This window comes from Mobula hypostoma, chromosome 3 (genome assembly GCF_963921235.1).
Source record: "Mobula hypostoma chromosome 3, sMobHyp1.1, whole genome shotgun sequence".
NCBI lineage: Eukaryota > Metazoa > Chordata > Chondrichthyes > Myliobatiformes > Myliobatidae > Mobula > Mobula hypostoma.
In genome coordinates this window covers 10,594,732-10,612,261 of record NC_086099.1, presented here as the reverse complement: position 1 = coordinate 10,612,261, position 17,530 = coordinate 10,594,732, and the positions used below count along the sequence as shown (strand labels likewise).

Genomic DNA, 17,530 nt, shown 5'->3' with positions numbered 1-17,530 from the left:
ATCTCTGTTCTGTCCTGGGGAGAAGGAATGAGATCAGGCATTTAAAAAGTGAAGGAAATGTGGGTGAGATCTCCATTCACTATGGTAGAGAGGAAGCCACAGGAGGAAGAAGATTCCTAGCTAGAAGGTGGTGAATCTGTGGAATTCATTGTCAGAGGTGGCTGTGGAGGCCAAGTGATTGCATATATTTAAATTGGAGGTTGATAGGTTCTTGATTAGTCAAACGTCGAAGGTTCTGGGGAGAAGGCAGCAGAATGGGGCTGAGAGAGATAATTAATCAGCCATGATGGAATGGTGGAGCAGACTCTGTGGGCCAAATCCTGTTGCAAGGTTGATCCAAGTCCTGATGAAGGATCTACTGAATGGCCTATTTCTGCTCCTAAGTCTTATGGTCTATAACCTCTGTCTACAGGAGCTATAAGTGGTTACATATGTACTGCCCATTACGCCTGTTTTTTTTCTGATGTTTAGAGCAGCAAAGGACAGCTCTCTCTGTCCTTGGCCATTTTCATACCACACAATACAGATGTAGAAGGAACCTTCATTGCTGTTTCTGTAACAGTTTTGTTTGACCAGTCAGGGTTGTTAGCCCTGAGCTGAACCCCCAAACCTGGCGGCCCGGTGGACTGCTATCAGACTGGCCTCTACCCTTTGACCTACCTGGCATGGATGACCCTACCAAGAGCCAAAGCATAAACCCTGAGTCCAGCCAGCATAGCTCTCCGGGTCATTGAGGCATGCAGAATCAGAACCAAGCTTAATATCAACGGCATATGTTGTGAAATTTGTTCACTTTGCGGCAACAGTACAATGCAATGAATAACATTAGAGAAAAACTGTGAATTACAGAAAGTACATGTATATTAAATAGTTAAATTAAATAAGTAGTACAAAAATAGAAATAAAAAAAAATAGTGAGGTAGTGTTCATGGGTTCAACGTCCTTTCAGAAATCAGATGGCAGGCGTGAAGAAGCTGTTCCTGAATCACTGAGTATGTGCCTTCAGGCTTCTGTACCTCCTCCCTGATGGTATCAATGAGAAGAAGGCATGACCTGGGTGATGGAAGCCACCTTTCTGAGGCATCGCTCCTTGAAGATGTCTTGGGTACTGTGGAGCCTTGTGCCCATGATGGAGCTGATTAATTTTACAACTCTCTGTAGCTTACTTCAATCCTGTGCAGTAGCCCCCAAAACCAGATGGTGATGTAGCCAGTTAGAATGCTCTCCACAGTACATCTGTAGAAAATTTTGAGAGTTTTTGATGACATACCAAATCTTCTCAAAATCCTAATGAAGCCTGGAAGCCATGACAAGGTTGTGGTCCAGTATAAGTGGTTGATGCTGGCAGAAGAAGCCTGATAATATAAAACATTTCACTTCTGAGTTTTCACACCCTTCACCTAGCTACGAGGTGATTGAACGTGTTTACATTATAATCCTGTAAAGGAATGTGTGATGTAATGTTCTGTCGCCACTCACGTTCTTACATGTATCTTGTCTTTAGTTGGAGGCCACTCAGGAAGCAGGTGCTGCGGCTCTTCGGAATGCTTCACAGAAACTCTACAAACACTATCAGCAGCAAATGGATGAACTGAAGCAGAGGCATAAGCAAGACAAGCAGAGACTGCAGGTAATGGATGGCACGGTGGCGTAGCTGTTAGTAAAACACTTTTACGTCACCAGTGATCCGGGATCAAGTGAAAGGCCTAGCCCAGGGGTTCCCAACCTGGGCTCCATGGACCCCTTGCTTAATGGTATTGGTCCTTGGCATAAAAAAGGTTGAGAACCCCTGGCCTAGATAGAACAGACGTGGAGATGATGCTTCCTATAGTGCGTGAGTCTGGAACTAGAGGGCACAACCTCAGAATTGAGGGACATCCATTCTAAATGGAGATGATGAAGAATTTATTTAGCCAGAGGACAGTGAATCTGTGGAATTCATTGCCACAGACAGCTGTACAGGCCAAGTCATTGGGTATATTAGATGCAGAGGTTGATAGATTCTTGATTAATCAGGGTGTGAAACCTTACAGGGAGAATGGGGTTGAGAAGGATAATAAATTAAGCATGTTGGAAGGTGGTGCAAACACAAAGGGCCACATGGCTTAATTCTACTCCTTTGCGTTATGGTCTTACAGTCAATACTACCACTGTCCGTGTTTGGAGTTTGTACATTTCTCCCCATGATTACGTGGGTTTCATCCTGAAGACCACAAGTCTTAAGGTGCAGAACAGAACTAAGCCATTTGGCTCAACAAGCCTGCTCCACCATTCCACTATGGCTGGTTTACTCTCCCTCTCTACACCATTCTCCTGCCTTTGCCCTGTGACCATCGACACCCTTAACATTCAATAACATATCAACCTCTGCTTAAAATATAGCCAGTGACTTGGCATCCATAGCTATCTATGGCAATGAATTCCAAAGATTCACCACCCTTTGGCTAAAGAAATTCCTCCTCATCTTTGTTCTAAAGGGACGTCCTTCTGTTCTGTGGCTTATGCCCTCTGGTTCTCGACTCTCTCACTGTTGGAAACATTCTCTTCATGTCCACTCTGTCTAGGCCTTTCAATTTTCAATAGGTTTCAATGAAATCCCTTCCCCCCCCCCCCCCCGGCCATTCTTCTAAACTTCAGCAAGTACAGCTCCGAGCCATCAAATGCTCCTCATACACTAACCCTTTTTTCCCCAGGATTAATGTTTTTGAACCTCCTCTTGACCCTCTTCAATGTCAGAACATCTGTTTTTAGATAATGGGTCCAAAACTCTGGTTTTCTTTGATATTCCAAACTCGTATGGACCAAAAATGTTAATTGGTCACATGTTGTATTTGGGCAGAGTGGGTTCATTGGGCTGGAAGGTCCTGTTACTGTGCTGTATCTCTGAATAAAATAAAAGTAAATGTCTGAATATTATATATTAGAAAGAGTAGGAAGAATGGGTAAAACCAGGACTTGCGATATTCTCTATCAGATGGAATCATGTGTCAGTAGGTTTCTTTTCCTTATCAATGTTTCTGAGTAAGGGTCAAAGATCCGCTTTATAAAAAAATCGTGCTTGACTTTTGCACAGTACTGTAGTAATGTTATGTATTGCAGTATACTGCTGCCACAAAGGAAAAACAAATTTCATGACATATGTGAGTGATGATAAACCTGATTCCAATATGGGTCTCTTTTGTGGACTGAAATTGGGAAGGGGGCAGGGAGAGGGATCATTCTGTAATGATCAAACGTCAAATGACCTTGCCTGGTGTCTCAGGGCTGGGTGTGTCTGCACCCACACCACCCCATTCCCCAGCATTCCTTCACTCCTTCTCTGCCACCTGTCCTGCACCTTTCCCACAGTGCTCCACCCTCTCATTCCCAACATCCTTTACTCTCGCCAGATTTACAAACTCACTCACCGCTCCATGTTTGCAAATACAATACTATGCAAAAGTCTTATTCACCCTAACTATATATGTGTGTCTAAGACTTTTGCACAGTAGGATACATAAATAAACATCAGCATGTATTTACAATGTAAACAGCATTGTTTAGTGTTTACAATGCAATGATGGGGGCAGTGGATGGAGGTGGGTGGGTGGGCATTGATCAGATTTACTCCCTGGGGGGAAACATCTTTTAAGTTGGTGTGAAGTTTTTGTTTTGATAGCCATATAGCTTTCCAGAAGGGAACTTTTATAAAAATCAGTTTTCATGGTGGGTAGTGCCCACAATGATTCTTCCTGCCCGCTTCTATCCAGTATAAGATAGACCGGAATCTGTCCGATCCAACATGGAAGATGGGTTATCTTCTGTTGATGAAAATTACTAAGCTGCAGGTGTTGGGCATCTAAAGTTAAAAAACAAACAATACTCAGCAGGCCAAGCAGCATCTGGTTAAACAGCAGATTCTCCACTTGCGGTTCCTATTCCACTTTCAATAATAACGTTTCTTCACTCTTTTATCGGTAGCCACCTTTTCCAGAGATTGCAGTTCCATCTACTGAAAAGATAGTCTCATCATCTATTAGATCTCTAGTTACACAAGAACACAGGAAAACAGCAGCGGGGGTAGGCCACCTCCCTGCCATTCAATACGATCGTAACTTAGGGCACCATGGAAGCATAGCAGTTAGCACAAAGCTATTACAACTCGCGGCATTGGGATTCCAAGTTTAATTCAGACACTGTGTGTAAGGAACCTGTGTACATCCTTCCTGTGGAATGCATGGGCTTCCTCCAGGTGCTCCTGTTTTCTCCCACAGTTCAAAGGTGTATCGACTACAATTGGTCATTGTAAATTGTTCTGTGATTAGTTAGGGTTAAATCAGGGTTATCATGGATTGTTGGAGTGGCGTGGTTTGATTAGCCTATTCTGCACTCTATCACCAAAATAAACAATTATATAAATGGTACCAGAGTTTCCAGTTTTGCCTAGTTTTACTTGATGTTCTTTTGGTCTCGTTCCCAGCAGGGACTTGGAGGCAAATTGGCCTCCCGTCAGACCCTTCTGTGTGTTATAGTGTGGATCGAAGGGAAGGGAAAATAGCCATACAGATGTTAGAAAACTATCATTGTTAGAAGATCAGGTACTCTAACAGGCTTTGACCAGTGCTGTTATATATAGAACATAGATAGGGTAAATGCAAGTAGGCTTTTTCCATTGATGTTAGGTGGGATTACAACTGGAGGTCATGGGTTGTGGGAAAAAGGTGAAACGTTGAAGGGGAACCTGAGGGGAAACTTCTTCACTAAGGGGGTTGTGAGTGTGGAACGAGCTCCCAGCGTAAACAGTGCATGCAACCTCGATTGCAATGTTTAAGTGAAGTTTGAGTAGCTACATGGATAGTACAGGTACGGAGGGCTGTGGTCCTGGCGCAGGTCGATGGGAGTAGGTAGATTAAATAGTTTGGCATGGACTAGATGGTCCAAAGGGCCTATTTTCTGTGCTCTACTTTTCTATGACTCTATCAATTTATAATTAGACAACAATGTTATGTTGACTCTTAAACCTACTCCAAGGTCAATCTAATCCTTCCCTCCCACATTGCCATTCATATTTATTTATTTATTGAGATACAGCATGGAACAGGCCCTTCTGGACTAGTGAGCCATGCTGCCAACAACCCACCGGTTTAAACCTAGTCCAATAATGGGATAATTTACAATAACCAATTAACCTACTAACATATTTGGACTGTGGGAGGAAACTAGAGCGCCTGGAGGAAACGCGTGCGTACACACACACACACACACACACACACACACACACACGTGTAGGATGTACAAACTTACTTACAGTGGATGCCAGAATTGAATTCTGAACCCTGACACCCCAAGATGTAATCGTTCTAACCACTATGCCCCCCGTAGTACACCATCTATCCATAAGCCTATTGAGAATCTCTTAAATATCCCTAATGCATTTGACTCTACCACCCCTGGAAGAGTGCACTCACTACTCTCTGACATCTGAGATCTTCTCTATACTTTCCTCCAAACACCTTCAGGTTATACCCTCTCATATTAGCCATTTCTGGCAAAAGAAAATATCTCTGGCTGTCCACTTGATGTATACCACTTATCATTTTCTACATCTCTATCAAGTCACCTCTCATTCTCCTTCTCTTCAAAGAGAAAAGCCTTATCTTCCTCAGAAGAAATACTTTTTAATCCAGGCTGTATCCTAATAAATTTCTTCTGCACCCTTTCTAAATCTTCCATAGAAACATAGAAACAGAAAATAGGTGCAGGAGTAGGCCATTCGGCCCTTCGAGCCTGCACCGCCATTCAGTACGATCATGGCTGATCATCCAACTCAGAACCCTGTACCTGCCTTCTCTCCATACCCCTGATCCCTTTAGCCACAAGGGCCATATCTAACTCCCTCTTAAATATAGCCAATGAACTGGCTTCAACTGTTTCCTGTGCCAGAGAATTCCACAGATTCACCACTCTCTGTGTGAAGAAGTTTTTCCTAATCTCGGTCCTAAAAGGCTTCCCCTTTATCCTTAAACTGTGACCCCTCATTCTGGACTTCCCCAACATCGGGATCAATTTTCCTGCATCTAGCCTGTCCAATCCCTTTAGAATTCTATATGTTTCAATCAGATCCCCCCTCAATCTTCTAAATTCCAGCGAGTATAAACCTAGTTGATCCAATCTTTCATCATATGAAAGTCCTGCCATACCAGGAATCAATCTGGTGAACCTTTTTTGTACTCCCTCTATGGCAAGAATGTCTTTCCTCAGATTAGGGGACCAAAACTGCACACAATACTCCAGGTGTTGTCTCACCAAGGCCTTGTACAACTGCAGTAGTACCTCCCTGCTCCTGTACTCAAATCCTCTTCCATATCCTTCCTATATTGAGGCGACCAAAACTGAACGCAATATTCCACGTGTGGTCTAACCAGGGTTTTATGGAGCAGTAACATTACGTCACAGCTTTGGAATTCAGTCTCCGGAACAATGAAGGCCAACACACCATTCAGCTTCTTAAACACCCTATCAACTTGTACTACAACTTTGATGGATCTATGAACTTGGATCCTAAGATTCCTCCACACTGCTAAGAATCCTATCATTAACCCTGTACTCTGCCTCCAGTTCAACCTTTCAAAGTGAATACCACACTTATCTGCAGTGATCTCCAGCTGCAGGGATCCTTGCTGGGACCTCTGTTGTTTCTGATGTATTTAAATGATTTGGACAAAGATGTAGTGGTCTGATTCATAGTTTGCAGGCAAGACAAAAGTTGATGGGGTTGTGGGTAATGTGGAAGGTCATAGAAACATAGAAAATAGGTGCAGGAGTAGGCCATTCGGCCCTTCGAGCCTGCACCGCCATTTATTATGATCATGGCTGATCATCCAACTCAGAACCCTGTACCAGCCTTCCCTCCATACCCCCGATCCCTTTAGTCACAAGGGCCATATCTAACTCCCTCTTAAATATAGCCAATGAACTGGCCTCAACAGTTTCCTGTGGCAGAGAATTCCACAGATTCACCACTCTCTGTGTGAAGAAGTTTTTCCTCATCTCGGTCCTAAAAGGCTTCCCCTCTATCCTCAAACTGTGGCCCCTCGTTCTGGAAATCACTAGATACAGCAAGTGTAGATCTGTTGGAGGTATGGGCAAAGAAATTGTAGATGGATTTTAACCAGACAAGTGCGTGCTGTTGATCTTTGGGAGATCAAATGCAAGAAGGAAGTATCCAGAATCAGAGGCAGAATCAGGTTTAATATCACTGGTATGATAGCCTTTCAGCTAGCCCCCTTCCTCTTCCCCCTGTCTTTTTGTTCTGGTGTTTTCCCATTTCCTTCTCACTCTTGAAACTCTTGGCCCAAGAAGCCATCTGTTTATTCATTTCCATAGTTGTTGCCTGTCCTGCTGTGTGTGTTCCTTTGGATTGCTATCACCTGCAGACTTTCTCGTGTGTATGTTGTGAAATTTGTTGTTTGTGGCAGCAGCACATTGTACTGTATAAAAAAGCTATAAATTACATTAAGTCGTGCAAAAAGAGAGCAGAATAGTAGTGAGGTATTGCGCATGGTTTCATTATCCGTTCAGAAACCTGATGGCAGTGGCGAAGAAGCTGTGTCTAAAACATTGAATGTGTGTCTTCAAACTCCTGTACCTCCTCCTTAATGGTAGCAATGAGAAGAGGGCATGTCCTGGGAGATGGGGGTCCTTAATGACAGATACCAGCTTTGGAGACATCACCTTTTGAAGGTGTCCTCGATGCTGGGGAGGCTGGTGCCCATGATGGAGCTGGCTGAGTTTACAACTTTCTGTAACTTTTTCTGATCCTGTGCGGTGGCCCCTCCGTACCAGACAGCGATGCAAGCAGTCAGGATGCTCTCCATGTGCATCTGTAGAAATTTGCGAGAGCATTTGGTGACATACTAGACAGGGATAGTAAACCTATAGCAGATTCTATGGCATAGCAGAGAGATAGGAGGATGAGCAAGTACACAAAACCCCGGTTTCCTTGGGCTCTGTAAGTCTAGGGAATACACACTCTGGTCCCACCAAATCCATTAGATTGGGACAGCCCTCCCATCCCAATCCCCGGTTTGTGTGGATGCTGTGTAATTTGCTACCCTGTTACAACTTGATGCCAAGAAACAACAGACAGCACACTGCATACAATTAAGGGAATAAAATTTATGAATGTAAACTCAACTAAAGGATTAGTAAAGAAAAGAATGAAAAACACAAAAAGGGTCCAAGTAGGCTTCCGCACATTGCTCCATCGAATCGTGGTCCGCACCGGGTTGAATCCTATGACCAGTTCTGTCCAGTGTCTTTTCTCTTCACCTTCCACTGAACAAAGACCTCAGCTTACACTGGTGTCGGGTACACAAAACACTTGCTTCCCTGATTGGATGGCTCACACGCCAAAGCACCCATTATCTCTAACCGTAACTCAGACACTGCTTCTATGGAAAGACCATTACATTAGCAGTGAAACCTTTACCAGGGCATTACATACAGTAGAAGTCAATGAGTTTGAAACAATACAGAGATCTTGCCAGGACCTGAGGTCCTGAATTATAGGAAGAAGTTGAATAGGTTAGGACTTTTTTTTTCCTGGGAGCATTCGAGAATGAGGAAGGATTTGATAGAGATATACAAAATTGTGAGAGGCATAGATAGGATAAATGCAAGGCAGGCTCTTTTCCAGTAAGGTTAGGTGAGTCTTGAACTAGAGGTCATAGATTAAGTGTGAAGGGGAAATATTTAAGGGGAACCCAGAGGGGAAATTCTTCACTCAGAGGGTGGTGAGAGTGTGAGCTGTTAGCAAAAGTGGTGGATATAGGTTCGATTTCAACATTTAAGAGAATTTTGGATATATCATGCATGGGAGGGGTATTGTAGACATTGCTCCAGGTTAGGCAGAATAACAGTTTGGCATAGACTAGACGGGCTAAGTGGCCTGTTTCTGTCCTGTAGTACTCTATGACTCCATTAATTTCCCTTGTTTTGCTTCCCTTTTAGGCTTTTGCAGAGGAGCAGGAGAAAAAGTTGCAAAGGAGTATCAAAAATTTCAATGACCTTGAGGTGAAACTGCAACAGAAACAGAACAGAGCGATGGAGCTGGAAAGGAGAATAGAAAGGATGGAAAAGGTAGAATGAATGAGCCTGAACAAAAAAAAATTATTAACTTTGGACATGTACCTAGTGCATGATTGCATTAAGGTTTGGCAAATGAAACTTATAATGAGAAAACAGCTTTGTTATTCATGAGATGCTAATGCCATCTAAGTCTATGTCAAACTCAGCTCTTTAAAATTGCTTTTTGACTTTTGATCTCAGCAGGCAGAGTTAAGATTACTGATTAAGGTCAAGATCAAAGTCAAAGTATTGAGTTTATTGTTCTACAGTACTGTGCAAGTCTTAGGCACCCTAGATTTTTTATTTTGTTTCAGGTGGTACAGCCTCCACAGAGCCCTGATCTCAACATCATCGAGGCTGTCTGGTTTTACCTGGAGAGACAAAAGCAAGCGAGACAGCCAAAGTCTGCAGCAGAAATATGGCAAGTTCTCCAAGATGTCTAGAACATCCCACCAGCCAACTTCTTTTATAAAACTGCATGACAGTATACCCAAGAGAATTGATGCAGCTTTAAATGCAAAAGGTGGTTACACCAAATATTGATTTGATTTGATTTTTTACTGTTTTCTGTTCTCTGTAGTAAATTTTTTGAAATTTAAAATCTTTTCATTCCATTATTTTTGAAAGCATCTTTGCTTTGCATATTTTTTACACGTGCCCAAGACTTTTGCACAGTACTGTTATTACAGGTACATGTTTGCACAGGCGTAATTAAAAATTACTTGCAGCAGCATCACAGGTACATAGTTGTCATATACGCAGCATTCACAAGAAAAACATGAATTAAACATAAATTCTATACAATGTTTACAATAAAGTACATTTGAACAAGTCCATTTTAGTGCAAAATGGTGTTAGTGTTGCTAAACTGTAGTGATTAGCAGTCTGCTGGTTGGTTCAAGAACTGAATGGTTGAAGGGAAGTAGCTGTTCTTGAACCTGGTGGTGGGGGAATTCAGGCTTCCATACCTCTGACCCAATAGCAGCTGTGAAAACATGGCATGTCCCAGGTTGTGGGGATCTGTGATGTTGGACGTTGACGTCTTGAGGCAGTGCCTCCTATGGATACAACCGATCGTGAGAAAGGATGTGCCCATGATGTATTGGACTATGTTGTGTATTCAATATTTAACTAATATTTGAGTAATCTATATAACTATGTATAAATATGTGAAATGTATACATCATCACGTTACTATGTGATAAGTGCAGCTTCGCTTAAACACAAAGTTAGATCTGCACTCCCAGACTCCCATGTCTTCCTGCACTCTCAGACTCCCATGTCTTCCTTTGAATTAGTTTAATGTTTTGAAGTTACAAACGTGACGGGCTAAGTCCACTACGTACTCTCTGCAGCTTCTTATGTTCTTCCACGTTCCAATTGGAATAGCAGGTCACAATGAAAACAAGAAAGATACATACTTTCTACAGAACATCTATAAAAGTTTGCTGGAGTTTTCCACAACAAGTCAATCTCCTTAACCTCCTAAGAATGTAAAAATGCCAGTGCACCTACCTTGTGATTGTATCTACGTGCAGATCTTCAGATATGTTAACGTTCAGGAATTTAAAGCTGATGGCTCTCTCCACTGCTGATCCCCTGATGTAGGCCGTTCACCGTACTTTCACTTTCCTGAAATTAACAATTATCTCTAAAGTTTAAACACAAGAGATTCTGAAGATGCATAAATCCAGAGCACCACACACAGTATGCCGGAGGAACTTAGCAGGCCAAGTGGCATCCTTGGAAATGAATGAACAGTCAAAATTTCAAGCCCTGTTGAGCAAGAGGTTAATTTTGTGGCACAAGGTGACCTAGCTCATTCCCGTAGATTTAAAGATCAACGATTAGATCACAATGATTTGTCACATGTACACCGAAACATACAGTGAATTGAGTAATTTTGCATCAAAACAGATACAATAGTGCAAGCAAGTTTGTAAACCCTGTAGAATGTTTTCAATTTCTGCATAAATATGACCTAAAATGCAGTAAGTTCTTCACGTTCTAAAACTAGATAAAGAGAACCCAATTAAATCTTTATATTTATTCCACAAAAACTTTATATTTGTTCATTTATTTATTGAGAAAAATGATCTAATATTACATGTGTATATGTTGGAAAAAGTATGTGAACCTTTGCTTTCAGTGACTGGTGTGACCCCCTTGTACAGCAATAACTTCAACCAAACGTTTCCGGTAACCTGTTGGTCAGTCCTGCACATCGGCTTGGAAGAATTTTAGGCCATTCCTCCTTACCCCATTTGGAGTACTGTGCTCAATTCTGGTTGCCTCACTACAGGAAGGATGTGGAAACCACAGAAAAGGTGCAGAAGAGATTTACAAGGATGTTGCCCGGATTGGGAAACATGTTTTATGAAAATAGGTTGAGTGAACTCGGCCTTCTCTCCTTGGAGTGACGGAGGATGAGAAGTGATCTGATAGAGGTGCATAAGATAATGAGAGGCATTGATCATGTGGATAGTCAAAGGCTTTTTCCTAGGGATGAAATGGCTAGCACGAGAGGGCACAGTTTTAAGGTGCTTGGAAGTAGGTACAGAGGAGATGTCAGGGGTAAGTTTTTTACACAGAGAGTGGTGAGTGGTGGAATGGGTGCCGGCGGTGGTGGTAGAGGTGGAAATGATAGGGTCTTTTAAGAGACTCCTGGATAGGTACATGGAGCTTAGCAAAATAGAGGGCTATGGGTAAGCCTAGTTAGTTTTAAGGTAAGGACATGTTCAGCATAGTTTTGAGGGCCGAAGGGCCTGTATTGTGTGGTAGGTTTTCTATGCTTCTATTCTATGTTTCTAAAACTGCTTCAACTCTGAGATGTTGGTGGGCTTCCTTGCATGAACTGTTTGCTTCAGGTCCTTCCTCAATATACCTGTAAGATTAAGTTCAGAACTTTGACTCGGCCATTCCAAAACATGTATTTTCTTTTTCTTAAACTATTCTGTTGTTGATTTACTCTTGTTCTTTGGATCATTGTCTTGTTTTATTATCTGACTTCTCTTAAGCTTCAGGTGATGGACAGCCACCCTGACATTCTCTTGTAAAATATCTTGATATACTGTAATTCCTCTCAATGTTTGCAAGCTGTCCAGGCCCTGAGGCAGCAAAGCAGCCCCAAGCCATGATCCATCAAAGTTGCTGGTGAACGCAGCAGGCCAGGCAGCATCTCTAGGAAGAGATACAGTCGACGTTTCGGTCCGAGACCCTTCGTCAGGACTAACTGAAGGAAGAGCTAGTAAGAGATTTCAAAGTCACTTCCTAGAGATGCTGCCTGGCCTGCTGCATTCACCAGCAACTTTGATGTGCGTTGCCTGAATTTCCAGCATCTGCAGAATTCCTCGTGTTCACCCAAGCCATGATGCTCCTTCCACCATGCTTCACAGTTGGGATGAGGTTTTGGTGTTGGTGTGGAGTGCCCTTTTCCTTCCAAACATAGCAATGTGCATTTCTGCCAAGAAGTTCAACTTTTGTCTCATCTGTCCACAGAACATTGTCCCAAAAGCATTGTAGAACATCCAGCTTGTCTTTTGCAAACTTGAGACGTGCAGTTTTGTTTTTGGAGGAAGCTGTGGTTTCCTCCGCAGTGTCCGTCCATGAACACTATTCTTGTTCAGTGTTTTTCTTATAGTGGACACATGAACAGAGTAAGTTCTAGAGATTTCTGCAGGTCTTTTGCTGTTACCCTTGGGTTCCTTTTCAGATCCTTCAGCATTGTATGTTGTGCTCTTGCTGTGATCTTTGCAGAATGCCCGCTCCGAGGGAGAATAGCAACATTACTGAGTTTCCTCCATTCCTCCAATTTCTCCTGCTGTGGACTGATAAATACACAGGGTCTTTAGAAATGCTTTTGGAGCCTTTTCCAGCTTCAAGCAACTCTACAATTCTTCTTCTAAGGACCTTTGAAAGTTGTTTTGATCAAGGCATGGTGCACATAAAGAGATGTGCACCATGGTTCGTTTCTTATTTCAGTGGTTGGTAAGTTGATAGAGAAGATCCTGAGAGGCAGGATTTATGAACATTTGGAGAGGCATAATATGATTAGTAATAGTCAGCATGGCTTTGTCAAAGGCAGGTCGTGCCTTACGAGCCTGATTGAATTTTTTAAGGATGTGACTAAACGCATTGAAGAAGGTAGAGCAGTAGATGTAGTGTATATGGATTTCAGCAAGGCATTTGATAAGGTACTCCATGCAAGGCTTATTGAGAAGGTAAGGAAGCATGGGATGCAAGGGGACCTTCTTCGTGGATCCAGAATTGGCTTGCCCACAGAAGGCAAAGAGTGGTTGTAGATGGGTAATATTCTGCATGGAGGTCGGTGACCAGTTGTGTGCTTCAGGGATCTGTTCTGGTACCCCTACTGTTTGTGATTTTTATAAATGACCTGGATGAGGAAGTGGAAGGATGGGTTAGTAAATTTGCTGATGACACAAAGGTTGGTGGTGTTGTGGATAGTGTAGAGGGCTGTCAGAGGTTACAGTGGGACATCGATAGGATGCAAAACTGGGCTGAGAAGTGGCAGATGGTGTTCAACCCAGATAAGTGTGAGGTGGTTTATTTTGGTAGGTCAAACATGATGGCAGAATGTAGTAAGACTTTTGGCAGTGTGGAGGGTCAGAGGGATCTTGGGGTCCAAGTCCATAGGACACTCAAGCTGCTGTGCAGGTTGACTAAGTGGTTAAGAAGGCATACAGTGCATTTGGTCTTTATTAATCATGGGATTAAGTTCAAGAGCCAAGGGGTAATGTTACAGCTGTGTAGGACCCTGATCAGACCCCACTTGGAGTACTGTGCTCAATTCTGGTTGCCTCACTACAGGAAGGATGTGAAAACTATAGAAAGGGTGCAGAGGAGATTTACAAGGATGTTGTCTGGATTGGGGAGCATGCCTTATGAGAATAGGTTGAGTGAACTCGGCCTTTTCTCCTTGGAGTGACGGAGGATGAGAGGTGACCTGATAGAGGTGTATAAGATAATGAGAAGGCATTGATCGTGTGGATAGTCAGAGGCTTTTTCCCAGGGCTGAAATGGCTAACATGAGAGGGCACAATTTTAAAGTGCTTGGAAGTAGGTACAGAGGGGATGTCAGGGGTAAGTTTTTTACACAGAGAGTGGTGAGTGCGTGGAATAGATCTTTCATGACAAGAGCAGTCTCTGTCAGTAACCTGACTTTGTGAGTCATTTTTATAGGGCAGGGCAACTCCACAACCCACATATCCAATCTTATCTCATTGATTGTAACACCTGACTCCAAATAGTTTTGTAGAAGGCATTTATCCCAAAAGTTCACATACTTTTTCCAACAAATGCATCTAATATTGGATCATTTTTCTCAATAAATAAATGAAGTATAATGTTATTTTGTGTTATTTATTTAATTGGGCTCTCTTTATCTAGCTGTTGGACAAGTAAAGATCTGATCACATTTTAGGTCATATTTCTGCAGAAACAGAGAAAAATGTTCTGCGGTCTAGCACAACTATACGTGAGTATTGTGCTGGGCAGCCTGCAGGTGTTGTCACGATTCCAGCACCAACATTGCATGTACACCACTCATTAATCTGACCCGGATATCTTTGGAATGTGGAAGGGAACTGGAGCACCTCCAGGAATCCCATGAGGCCATGGGGAGAACATACAGACAGCAGCAGAAAGCATGTAGACATGTTCAACAGGTTCAGTCGTTTCCACTATCTACATAGATTATGTATGTTCTCCTTGTGACCACATGGGTTTCCTCTGGGTTCTCCCACACTCCAAAGACATATGGTTAGGGTTAGTAAATCGTGGACATATTATGCTGATTCCGGAAGCATGGTGACACCATGGAAGTGGAGACGATGTTTCCTCCTCTGCTGGAGTCTAAGACCAGAGGGCAGAGGCTCAGAACTGAAGGTCATCTCTTTAGAACAGAAATAAAGAGGAATTCATTTAATCAGAGGGTGGTGAATCTGTAGAATTCATTGCCACAGATGGCTGTGGAGGCCAAGTCATTGGGTATATTTAAGACTATAAGACCATAAGATATAGGAGCATAATTAGGCCATTTGTCCTATCAAGTCTGCACAGCCATTTCATCATGGCTGATCCAATTTTCCTCTCAGCCCTACTCTCCTACCTTCTCCCCTTATCCCTTCCTGACCAGTCAAGAATCTCTCAACCTCTGCCTTAAATATACATAAATACTTGGCCTCCACAGCTGCCTGTGGCAAAGAATTCCACAGATTCACTGTCTGGCCAAAGAAATTCCTCCTCATCTCCATTCTAAATGGACACCCCTCTATTCTGAGACTGTGTCCTCTGGTCTTAGACTCTCCAACCATAGGAAACATCCTCTCCACATGCACCCTAACAAGGCCTTTCACCATTCGATAGGTTTCAATAAGGTCACCCCTCATTCTTCTGAATTTAAAGTGGAGATTGATAGATTCTTGATTAGGGCATCAAAGGTTACGGGAAGAAAACAGGAGAATGGAGTTTTGAAGGAAAATAAATCAGCCAGTGTTTCTATGTTTCTACATTCTCCCAGTGCTTACGTGGGTTCCTCTGGGTGCTCCAGTTTTCTCCTGCATTCCAAAGATGAACAGGTTAGGGTTAGTGAGGTAAGGGCATCCTATATTGGTACCAGAGGCATGGCGACACTTGCTAGCTGCCCCCAGCACATCCTCGGACTGTGTTGGTCATTGGCACAAATAACGTATTTCACTGTACATTTTGATGTACATGTGACAAATAAAGCTAACCTTTAACCTTTAACTGTAAGTCAAGTAACTGTGAGGAGTCACATTTTGGTATTGGTATCGGAATAGTTTAGTATTGTGGCACATACAAACTGTATTGGTCTCTGCCATTCATTTTGGTTCATCAGATGCATGGAGAGGGGGAGCTTGGTACATGGGCAACAGCTTGCTCTCAATGTCATACTGCCCAGGCTTGTGTATCTACACAGCTAGAACACAACATCCATGGAGGCCTACCATACCAAGATTCGGTGAAAATCTTGTCTTGCATACCATTCATACAAATCAAATAAAGCTAATCTTTATCTTTAATTAGCATTGATAAAAGCATGGAACTGTCTACCAGCTAAAATACCTTAACCACACAGTGGCTGCAAAAGACAATTCAGTTCTTTCAGGCAAATGGAGATGGCCTTGATAGCAAACCATGCATGACACAAATACATAAAGATTGTTTTTTGTATAATATCTAATTTTGTATTATTTAAGATGAGTGGCAGGCCGAGAAGAAAAAAGATGTAAACAACTTCTTGCGGTTTAATTTCTTCCAGTGTTTGTACAATCACATCAAATTCACTGTCAGTTCTGTTTTGACAAAAATTGGTTTAACCATTAACATCCTGGTCTAGAGAAACGTTGTCTCATCAAGCGGTATACCTGCGCATAGTTAAGTGACAATAAACTTGACTTAACTAATGTTGAAGCATTTTAAGGCACTGGTGAGGCCTCACTTGGTGTATTGTGAGCAGTTTTGGGGCCCTTATCTAAGAAAGGATGTGCAGACATTACAAAGGATTCAAAGGAGGTTCACAAAAATGATTTCAGGATTGAAAGGCTTAACATTTGATGGCTGTAGGCCTATACTCACTGGAATTCAGAAAAACGAGGGGGAATCTCATTGTAACCTATTGAATGTTGAAAAGCCTTGATAGAGTAGATGCGGAGAGGATGTTTCCTATGATAGAGTAGATGCGGAGAGGATGTTTCCTCTGAAACCAGAGGGCACAGCCTCAGAATAGAACGACGTCCATTTAGAATGGAAATGATGAAGAATTTCTTTAGCCAGAAAGTGGTGAATCTGAGTAATTTGTTGCCACAGGAGGCTGTGGAGGCCAGGTCACTGGGTGTATTTAAGAGAGAAGCTGATAATTCTTGATTAGTCAGAGCATGAAGGGATACAAGGTGAAGGCTGGAGACTGGGGCTGAGAGGGAAATGGATCAGCCATGATGAAATGGTGGAGCAGAATCGATGGGCCAAATGGCCTCATTCTTATGGTTTTATTATCTTATGGTAAGTAATACAGTACTGTGCAGAAGTCTTAGGCACATATACATAACCAGGGCGCCCAAGACTTTTGCACAGTGCTTAGATTCTTTATCATGTTCATTTGGGAACTGTCTTTCCAGTTAACAAATAACAACATTACTGAACTAATACAAAGCTAAGTACTTTTATTTCTGCTTCCCAACCACTTTCTTACTTTAACCAATATACAATACTGTGCAAAAGTGTGTGTCACCCAAGCTATATGTACGTATATGTGACTAAGAGACACACACGTATGTATACTTGTGTGACTATACATTTACTACTATCTTGGATGCGCTACATTGCTTTGTGTTGTGTATGACTGTTGGTTCTGTGTTTTGCATCCTGGCCCCTTAGTAACAGT

At 42.4% G+C, this 17,530-nt stretch overlaps 1 protein-coding gene across 4 annotated transcripts in view; it reads left to right on the top strand.

Annotated features, from left to right (window-relative positions):
- The window catches only part of LOC134343349 (coiled-coil domain-containing protein 68-like), a 126,062-nt gene that overhangs the window by 65,740 nt on the left and 42,792 nt on the right, over positions 1–17,530 (top strand). For all 4 annotated transcript variants that reach the window (XM_063042043.1, XM_063042045.1, XM_063042044.1 and 1 more), the window contains 2 exons: positions 1,505–1,630; positions 8,992–9,120. In XM_063042043.1, coding sequence (XP_062898113.1) covers positions 1,505–1,630; positions 8,992–9,120 — 255 coding nt within the window. The remainder of the gene's footprint in view (positions 1–1,504; positions 1,631–8,991; positions 9,121–17,530) is intronic.